An 11,080-nucleotide genomic window follows, 5' to 3' on the forward strand; every position below is an offset into this window, starting at 1 on the left:
AATTAATTCATTATTAAACCCTGCATGTCGAAATGCCCTTGTGTACTAAATTTCAGCGCCACATGTCATTTAGAACCCAAGATAGTAATGTTCAATTTTTCTTCATGGTGGCCATATTGGAATTCAAAATGGCTGCCATATGGTTTGTCAGACATTTCAAATTAATTCATTATTAAACCCTGCATGTCGAAATGCCCTTGTGTACTAAATTTCAGCGCCACATGTCATTTAGAACCCAAGATAGTAATGTTCAATTTTTCTTTATGGTGGCCATATTGGAATTCAAGATGGCGGCCATATGGTTTGTCAGACATTTCAAATTAATACATATTAACCCCTGCATGTCGAAATGCCCTTGTGTACTAAATTTCAGCGCCACAGGTCATTTAGAACCCAAGATAGTAATGTTCAATTTTTCTTCATGGTGGCCATATTGGAATTTAAAATGGCTGCCATATGGTTTGTCAGACATTTCAAATTAATTCATTATTAAACCCTGCATGTCGAAATGCCCTTGTGTACTAAATTTCAGCGCCACAGGTCATTTAGAACCCAAGATAGTAATATTCAATGTTTCGTTATCGCGGCCATATTAGAATTCTAGATGGCGGCCGATTCAGTGGTCAGACCTCTTGGATCCGGCAATTTTCGAACTCAGCATGTCAAAATACCCCTGTATGCAAAATTTCACACTTTCTGCCGGATGTGAACATTTCGACTTATTTTTGTTACATATCTGCCCCACTATGTTGAATGCCTGCGTGTGCGTAACGTCGTGTACATGTACGACGTGTGTGCATGTATGTGCTTGTTTAGCCCTGTTTACTCTTTGTTTTGCACTGTTTACTATTGTGTGTATAATACATGTATGTTAATAATGGATAACTTGTATAGTGGCGATGATTATTTTTATTTTTTTAATATTTATTTCAAATTTATTGATTTATTTTTTTGATGAAATCGATTATGGATTTGCATAACCAAGCGCTTGGTTCGAGCCACTGTTCAACCGATGATCGAGTATAATCGATGATCGTGACATCAATACTCCTGCATATGTCCAATCAGGGAGTCCAACAGTAAATCAGGGAGTATTCGACTCCGGACTCCCCGTTAATTTCGCACCCTGCAACCCTGATACACAATGGTACAGACTGGTCTGGAACGTGGAGGTGGGATAGGGGATGCACAAAGGAAGAACACATAGGGGACGCAGCATGCACGCATGCACGCATGCACGGCCGGCGTACCTGCGTCTGCCCACCAGTTGAGTCGGCCGCCCTGCTCGAGCGAGACCAACGTCGACGTCTCAATCAGGTCCTTTTCGAGGAACGCGCGGAACTCGTCGGCGAATCCCGTGATGTCCGGGATAATGAACGTGTAGACGGGGCTGTCCTTCCCGAGGCTGTCGATCGCGCTCTCCTCGATCTCGCGTGCCACCACCGTCCGCGCACGCGACACCAGCCGTACATTGTCGACGGCGCGCGAGATGCCGCGCGCGAGCTTCTTGTTCGCAAAAAACTCGTCGTCGTCGGCGACGGTGATTGCCGCGGCGACGCAATTCGGCGCTTCGATAACGTCGACCTCAGGTGACGACGCGTCACCGCCGTGCTCGCCGTTCATCACCGGCGACCCCTGGCGGGCGTCGCCATCCTCGTTGCTGAGCTGGCGGAACGCCTTCAGCGCGCTCTGCAGGTCCCAGTTTTGCGCATCGAGGAGATCCTGTCCGAGACCGGGGTCTATGCCGGTCTGGCGAACAAACTCCGATAGCACCGTATCCATGGTCGGTAGAGGACGCTGCCGGCGAGGAAGGATGTTCGTCCCTTCTGCCACTAGTGCTGCATAGATTGCAGGTATGGAGCACACCTGAAAATAGACAATGTTAGATAATTTCCACTGACAGACGGCATTTTTAAAAATCTGCTCTAGCTGCATTACAGGTATGACGGTTTTGTAATGCACCGAGAATATTAATGGATATCAGAATAATTACACCCTAATATTTCATGAAATTAATTATAGTAATGTATGTTATTTATCAATGAATGGAACAAGTATTGTACATAGTACACCAGCCAATGTAATTTTTTTACTTTGGGGTGCATTTTTTGTTAATAGAAGTGTAACTCACGTTTTAACGTTACTGCTTTAAGTTATTGAAGTAGAATGTATGTGAAGCCAAAATACATGGATAAGAATAGAGATCAGATGTTTACCATGACTAGCTGTACTTTCTTTTATTGTTTGAGTTACAATGCCTCGGTCGTGCCTGTTAGTTGCCCAGTTGCTGAGCGGAGTCCTCCCTCTATCTCCTGTTTCTAAGTGACTCTAATCTGTTTCTAATTGACCTCTAATGGGTGAGATGCCGATGCGGCGCTACTAAGTGACCCTTAATGGGCAGGGCGCATCTCGGCGCTCTAATCGGTCTCTAAGTGGCTCTAATCTATTTCTAAGTGATTTCTAATGGACTTGTTGACGCGGATGCGGCTACTGCTAACTAGCCGATGCCATCTTCGTGTGACCTATAACCGAGTCGTAGCTAAGTGCCGTGTGACCTATAACCGAGTCGTAGCTCGTAGCGGCTAGTGATATCTAGCCGCTACATTTCTCCGCATTTCTGCTACATTCTACATTTTCATCGCCCACGCGAGACTGTCGACAAAGTGATTGAACCGGTGGGGGGGGGGAGGAGATAGTAGCTCTATTGATTTGTAACCGCGCGCGTTGGTGGCAGGGGAATTAGTAGCTCTATTAGTAACGCTTTGCGGCATTACACTTCTCCCCCACTAAACCGATGTTCATAAAAGTGGACATCGAATGCCAGCCTCCTGGCTGGCCTTACGCGTCATGGTAATTTTTATAGCCGAATTTGTTTACATGCTCTTTTAGATAGCAATCATCAATACAATACATACATAATACGCAATACATAATAATGTTACATTATTGTCTACTGGTGTGGGCCTCGACCACGCGGCCGCACACCGTACAAAACTACTAGGGGATATTCGCGGTTCTGTGGCTGCGAAGTGAAGCGACGTGAAGTTCAGTGGACGTCAGTGGTCGACTTCCTCATCGGATGCGTCGGGGGAGGGGGCTGATGGTGTCGTCATGGCGGACCAGATAGCCACCGCAGCCATCCCTCGGGCCATGGCGGCTAAGTCTTCGGGGTTGACATCTGAAGGGTAGTTGCACTCCCCTACTTGGTATTCGTGCTGTAATGGTCCTGTGTATTGTTTGGCCCTGCAAATCTTGCGTGTGTATCTGCGCCTCCGGGTTTAGTCACGGCCAGTCGTCCTCCCTGGAGTCGTCGTCTTCGTCTGGCTGCGTGGAAGGGAGGTCGGGATTCGCCGTGCCAGTGTAGCGTGCCTGCGGCGGGGAGGGTAGCATATGCTCCCCTCGCCCCGCAGCACAGACGTCGCAGGCATAGGTTGCGGCGACGCTGGCGCATGAGGCGCAGGTGCAGGCAGGTGACGCTGGCGTGGGCGGCCTGGATGCAGTCGGGCGGCACTGGCTTAGGTGCAGGCGGCGCAGGTTCATGCTGGAAGCTCTGGCGCAGGTGGCACATGCGCAAATGCTGGCGCAGGCGCAGGTCGGCGGCGGAAACAACAGCGTTGGTAGCTGCCGTTCCTCGTCTTGACCGCTGTTTGCGTGGTCCATGACAATGTTAAGTGTGGGCGTAATACAGCGTGTCCTTAACGGCATACACTACAAATACATGCGTTTAGATGGAGTGCGTCTTTCTTATAGTGCGCTTTACGAACAAAGTAATAAATAAAGAAATGCGATGATCTCTACCGATTAGCAAGACTAGTGCTAGCGGTGCACACGCTGCACGTTGTCTGAGGCGATAAAACTATCCTTATGCCAGTATTGATCAAATAATGGGCCACTTATAGAGTAGGAGTGTGCATCATGAAATGGCGATGCATACCGCTAACCGAATGACCGTAGTTTGGCGTCATTACATGAACGTCGTGTATACATTTCTCTTTAGCGCAGTCAGCTATATTGCGCGAGTGGCAACAACTCGTCTGCATCACAGCTATCAGTGATTGCCACACTGGCTGTATGCGTGTCGTTGTGGGGGTTCGACGAAAGAGGGCCCGTGTCAACCAGCATCCCTGACGCATTAGTCGACGGGCTGTCGTGAGGAGGCAACGAAAGAGGCCCTGTGTTAACCAGCGTCCCTGACGCATTGGTCAATGGGCTGTCGTGGGGAGGCGACGAAAGAAGCCCTGTGTCAACCAGCATCCCTGACGCATTGGTCGTGACACGTGACGTTTCGACCCGTAAGCACGGTTCTATGCGCATCCCATGCCGAGAATGGGCATGCGTGTCTAAGATTACTCACATGTACATCGCGAGTACGTGTCTGGCCTTGCGCATTACTATAAAGTGGCTGTGCCAGTACTGTACAAGTACAAGTTTCTCGACTACGGTATAGTAAGGCTGCCAACGTGGGGTGAAAAAAAGGGGTCTCCTATGTCAAAGGACTGGACCCTCGCACGCCTACCTTAAGGGCACTTATTTCGCGCGTGTGCCACTTTAGTGTCACGCTGCATCGCAAAGATTGCTCGGTGCAAGCGTACAGTAGCGTGAGTTACTGGGTTGTCAGCGTATGAAAATCGTCATACCGGAAGCAATTCACAGGGTAGTTAGTGAGACACTTAGGTCACCATTTTTTATTTTGTTGGTTTACAGAATTTTTTCTTGTTGTTGTTGACTCGGTAGGGTAAAAAAAAATGTTTTGTCAGATCAAACAAGTCAAAATACAGTGATACTGTTATACATGATATTAAAATATTTTAAAACTAAATGAAAAAAAAACTCAACTTGTAATTATTTTTACTTTTATTATAAACTATTTGTTTATGAAATGTTTTTGTTTTTTACATTTAAATTTTTGTAATTAATATTTCTTAGAGAAAAGGTCGCGGCGGGAATAAAAAAAATAGATTTTCAATTTTTTTCCCGTTTTTTTTTTGAAAATTCGGGTTGGCAAATCTGTAAACCAACAACCTACCTTACGAAGAGACTGAAACGCAGTCTGTGCCTCGTCTGACCACACAAAGGGGGTTTGTCCTTGTGGGTGTGGTCGTGCGTTAGAGTGATGAGGGTCGTGATGAAACGTAATGAGCGTGAGGCCTACTCGACGTGAGAGTTGTGAGGCCTCAACGTCGGGTGAAGACAGTACCACTTGGTGTATGGGTTGTGAGGCCACACGGCCGAGCGGTGGTGAGGTGGTGGGGACGATTAATGAGTTATGAGGTAACTTGGGTGCAGGCGCGTCAAAAGCAACCGAGAAAGCGCGTCCGCTTGGGCGTTGTAATGGCCGTAATGGCCGTAATCGTCCAGCCGCCATGAAACAGATGACTGATTCATCAAGGGCGGTGGAACCTGTGGCGCGGAGTGTGCAATTAACGTTCGCAAATTGCGCACCTCTCTAATGAGATCGGATGGGGTAGGGCGTTGCATCGTGATTACGTCTATAGGTTCGGTCATGTCGTAGGCGTCGCTACGATTTTGTCATCGTGCCACCAGAGATGACTCGAGTACGTGTTCATCACCAACAAGGTGGATAGCGTCAGTTAGCATAGCAGGGTTACGATGAAGCAACAGTCTCTGTGCGTGTCTCTGTCTAAAAGATGTCGGCTAGGCGGCTCGGTGTTTCAGCCGTTGAAATTCGATGAGGCGGATGTGTGGGATTATCTAGTGCACGCGCACGCGTCACACACGCGTTGCAGATGCGCGTACACACACACACCCGCACACGCACTCGAGGTCGCACATGCGTCACACACAGTGATGATTAATGATAAATGACAGCAATTATCAAGCAATCACTTGGAAATAGATTAGAGCCACTTAGAGACCGATTAGAGCGCCGAGATGCGCCCTGCCCATTAGGGGTCACTTAGTAGCGCCGCATCGGCATCTCACCTATTAGAGGTCAATTAGAAACAGATTAGAGTCACTTAGAAACAGATTAGACAATAACATATATAGTGACTCAAGTAGTCCTCTCGGTCGAAAACAACAACGCCTACGCGAAACTGTCGACAAAGTGATTGACCCGGTAGGGGGGGGGGAGATAGTAGCTCTATTGATTTGTAACCGCGCGCGTGGCCGCGCGCGTTGGTGGCGGGGGAATTAGTAGCTCTATTGACTTGTAACGCTTTGCGGCGTTACGGAAGGAATCAATGCTAGATCAATCAGTCATAGGGTGGGGAAGAAAATGTGGGTGAATGCCACCCTCGATTTTGACCTTAAAGGTCATTTTTAAGGTCAAAGGTCAAATAAGGTCAAATTTTGTGTTTTTTACATTGTACATTAATTGACATCAGCTTTGTTTGTTCTATCCATAGAAACTATTTCTGTTATCAAAAACGTGTATTTAGCTTGTTTAATTAACAAGTGCATTTAAATTTTTACACATGTGTATGGCATTCTGAAACACAAAAATGTGATTTTCTCGAAATGTGTTTATTTTGCATGTTAAGGTAATTTGCACATCGAATCTTTTGGTTTAAACTATCACGCACGTTCAATATACTCGCCGGTGAGAGACTACTCACAGCTGAAGATCGACGGAAAAAGCATGTTCTCACTAATGTAAGCAACGCCTAATGAGGGTAACTGTCGGTTTCATGACACACTGAGGAAAGCACACTCAAAAACCTTCGCTGATCTGTAGCCAAGCTCGTTAACTCAAACCAAAGCAAATGTATCTACTAAACAGAATGTACAGAAAACAATCAAAGCTGACAGAAAGCTACTGCAGCGATTGCTCAATGCTGTCACCGCCGGGCGACCACTGGAAATGGCGACCATTCTCAAGCATGAACTGCTCTCAATCTCACTGTCTCTGGCAAAGCTGGAGGGAAGATGAACTATGCTTTAAAGTCGGAGCTGATTAACATCTTGACGATCTGCAGCCGGATATCCGCGCGAAGCGCTCAAACGCCGCCTCGCGGCGCACTTTTTGCAATTTCGCTGCCCTCTATAACCAATGCAAGTTCTCCGGTCCTTCTAGGAAGGCTTGAAGCCGGCTTTTCGCTGAATTGAGCAGTTCTGCCCATTGCACGAGGGATCGCACTACCCAGTTAGGTAGAGACGGGCTAGAAAATGCTCCCCAATGGATTTTTGTTCGCTACTAGGCGCGCTTTCTTTGCTGTGAATAACGGAGTTTTTTGTTGACATTGTAACAATATATAGCGCTTATGCGTAGCGTTGACTGGCTGAGTTTAGAGGATACGATATATAGGAATTCGTCTTCGCTATTCTTAATAATTACAGTTAGTTTCATTGTCACTCTTTAATCTTTGCTTTGTATTCTCTGCATAGTTCACTCCTCATCAAACTAAAGATCTTCAACATGATGCAGTAAGTGCACCTAAACTGTTGAACAGTGGAAGCTTGAACTGTAAGTGTTCCGTAATGAATTTCACTGTGAAATTCGCGGAGCTGCCTCCGACTCGGACGGCCCAAGGATAGAGAACATGAGTCCCATAAAACCATGTGCCTCGTACTCGTGATTCTACAGGCACCTAGGCTATATATATATATGATATCTAACACGATCCCCCAATGCGGAGCACTCGAATTGTAATCCACACCTGACGAATACTTCTTTATTACTCAGTACATGTTACAATATTACTAGGTAAGTACTACTACTTACAGTACTACTAAGATACCAGGACTACGTACAGTTATATAGTACCTAGTACTAGTTACTACAGGAGCTAATAATGACAAATCTGTTTACCCGTACTAGTATGCTTACTAATTATTAATAATGACGAACTCCTGTTAGTGTTTAATTAATATAATGCTAACTAAATACGAAATCTATTTACTACCAACTTCTTCATGTTTCTATAGCATAGCCTACTCTCTTTGTTACCTAATTTTCTGAGTTTCCTGTAAATTCCGTCGAAAATCTACGTCCAACGTTACGCTGCGGCTGCCATTGCTCTCGTCGGCGCGACTGTTGCACGCTTACACTATATATATTAGCAGGCTTAGGAAAGGCGTGCTGCCCAAAATTTGCTCGACGCTCACTTCATTTGCAAACTTTTCACGAGCAGCGAATACAGCATTCAAACAGCTTCCATCCATTTGTTTCTCCTTTAGAACAACAGTATTCACTTGCTTATAAAACATGATGTCTCTGTTCGTAACGAGCTGTGTCATGCGAAATCACACAAAGGATTGACGAAATTTTCTTGCGTTTGCGACCTTGCCAGTGAAATGGAAATGGCTTCCAGCCGCAACACTGACAGACGTTTTGCACTGTTCCAATGGCGAGGCTCGTACGTCGCAGTTGGAAAGCCAGTGCGCCGCCTGCCGCGCCGCTATAGCCCAGATAGACTGGCACTCGCTTCACTCTTCCGTGCTTTTAATAGCATTAACTAACTCACTCGATGGGTAATCGAGGTGGGCAGTGAGTCCCAGTCTCATTATAGCTTTGTCCTTGATCATTTCCATTCTGGGCAAGTGGTTCGCGAACGGCGAAAATTTCGTCATCTTTTCTGTGTTTCGCGTGACACAGCATAGGTTAGAACAGAGGACATTATGTTTTATTAAACAAGTGAACACTGTTCACGTCCAAATCGTCTGCCCTCAGTGTCCCCACTTAAATTGCGACTGTTGCGCTGGCAGCTATGGATGCGTGCGCCGGCGTAAGCATTCGCGCACGGATCCATAGCTGCAGCGACTGATTACTGTCGTAGGACTGTTTCCGCCGGTCGCGTGCGCCTTGCCGCGGAACTGCGCGCAAGATCTGCGTCAGCAACTTCGCGGTCAACACCTTCTTTGCAACTTCTTCTAGTTTATCCCTCTCTATCTGGATGGCCAGGACTACATAATACCCCTGAAGTTCAAAGCTGAACATGAAGACATGTGATAAGTATATAGAATGCGTCACGCCCTTATCCAGCTCTTAGAAAAGCATCTTAGGGTGTCAGAACATTTGAGTTTGAATATTGCTGATGTGTTATAGTAAAAATGTAACACAGTCACTTCGGACCAGACACATACAATGAGTTGATGTAGTATTTGATCGCCTATAATACTTGCGGCGAAAGCTCATCAAGGCAGTTGACTCGCTCAAAGCGACTGCGGGGGAAAAAAGAAACCAATCCGCCAGCCTCATCGATGGCCAATGCCCATCTTTTCCACAAGGTTTTGTGTCCAGTTCATTGCCTTGGATGAGAATTAAACTATGATCTTGCACAAGATCATTGTCTTGAGGAAAATCATAAAGAAGGCTAAAGATTGCCCAGGCTGATTATGAGCTGGATAACAGAGGCGGATTTGCAATGCTACTGATGCAAGATCAACAGAGAGATGACCCTTAATCATGAAGTGTATTACCAGGCTGATACCATGTGGAGGCCAGTTAATGAAGGATACCAAAGAGTGCTCATAATCTGCGAGAAAACAGATGTACATGCATAACTTTCTGATAAACACTTATGAAAAATCCAAGCAAAATACAAAAGTTGCCAATGTAGTCAAGTGAAACAAAAGTAGTAGTGTACCATATGCGGATGTCTGACAGCAATATTAATGTAGAAACTGTTGACCATAGCAGGTGCCGTATCTAGAAACTACAACTTGAGACTAAACTGATCACCTATCCAGTTGCGGCTAAGCAGCGTTGTGCACAGTACCTTTTACTTTTCTCTATTTGGCCCTTTATAGTCGCAAGAGAGTCACATGCTTGGAATAGACTTCTTGAAGCGAATCCACTTTCTATGTGTCAGGAGATCGGCTCGTGATGGAGACCTCTGACAACCTTATCTGAACCAGTTTGCATAGAAAAAAAACTGTCACCTGTATGGAAAATCACCTGAAGCAACGAAACGTTCATTCAATGCCAAAGAGCTCCAACTCTTTGCGAAAAGGCTATGGAAGGGATACTAGACGATGAATTACACCGCTAAGAGGAAAGCCTGGTAACTTCACGCCACATGCCGCCATTATCAGACAAAGATTTGGGTATGCAAGCAACCAGGGAACACATAGATGTCTCATTCGCCTACAGACACTCAGATTGGAGAAAAGGATTCCGGTATTGCTTAAACATGTGTGAGACAATGCTACCCCCAATCCACAAAGCTGCTGGGAGCTAGTAGCCTTGTGGAGGCAAATCAAAATGCAGAACAGCTCGAAAATGATACTTGCTTACAAGAAGACACTTCAGTGTGCACTTTCTCCTGCGAGATAGGTTGAATGGTTTGCGACTGTATGAACCCAACTGGCCAGTAGACTCATATCAAGAGCCTATGCCGAGTTATACAATGCATTGTACATTGTAGGCTTATAGAGGACACACGTTCAATACTGTATGTTCTCCCTTTCTGTATTGTGTTCACCAAGCTAGGGTCCGCACTCGGCACACCCATTAATTTAAATGAAATATTTTAAACACACTGTAAATGATGGATAAATGGCGAAAACCAGTTTAGCCCATTTTCAGATTTAGAAAAGTTTTAATTTCTTTAGTTTTAGTTTCTCTATATGTAGATTTATGGTTATGATAGTTTAAACCAAAAGATTCCCGGAGGTGTGCCATAATTACTTTTAATCATGCACAATAATCCACAATTTCGAGAAATCACATTTAAAGTGTTTACAATTGCCATACCACTGCTGTAAAAATTAAAATTTCACTTGTTAAGTCTAAATCAAGCTAACTACATGTTTGAATCAAGAAATAGTACTTTATCAGGCATTAGGGCGAACAAAGTTTTTTCAATTAATGCACCAATGTTTAACAAAAATACACACACAATGTGATCTCCTTTGCACCTTGAAAATTTTACGCTTAAGGTCAAAATCGAGGGTGGCATCCACCACATTTTCTTCCCTACCCTCATGGACATGGATGATCTAGCATGCGTCTGCCTGCCTATAAACAGCAATGCTCCTAACAATATATGTTTGGCTGGTGTACTAGAACAAAATACTGACTGCCACAAGAGGGCGGCTTACAGTGTTTAATTACAGATAAAAACAACGGTGGACCATTGCAAAAAAAGTTTCATTTAGATTTTACATTGAACAAATT

General features: G+C 45.3%; 1 protein-coding gene across 1 annotated transcript in view; it reads right to left on the reverse strand.

The window, feature by feature from the left end:
• Positions 1–1,861, reverse strand: part of LOC106811488 (OTU domain-containing protein 7A-like) — a 12,744-nt gene extending 10,883 nt beyond the window's left edge. Inside the window, exon 1 of the mRNA XM_014815128.1 lies at positions 1,251–1,861. Within this exon, the coding sequence (XP_014670614.1) occupies positions 1,251–1,782 (532 nt within the window). The 5' untranslated portion in view covers positions 1,783–1,861. The remainder of the gene's footprint in view (positions 1–1,250) is intronic.
• Between the last annotated feature and the right edge of the window lie 9,219 nt (positions 1,862–11,080).

This window comes from Priapulus caudatus, unplaced genomic scaffold (assembly GCF_000485595.1).
Source record: "Priapulus caudatus unplaced genomic scaffold, Priapulus_caudatus-5.0.1 Scaffold544, whole genome shotgun sequence".
NCBI lineage: Eukaryota > Metazoa > Priapulida > Priapulimorpha > Priapulimorphida > Priapulidae > Priapulus > Priapulus caudatus.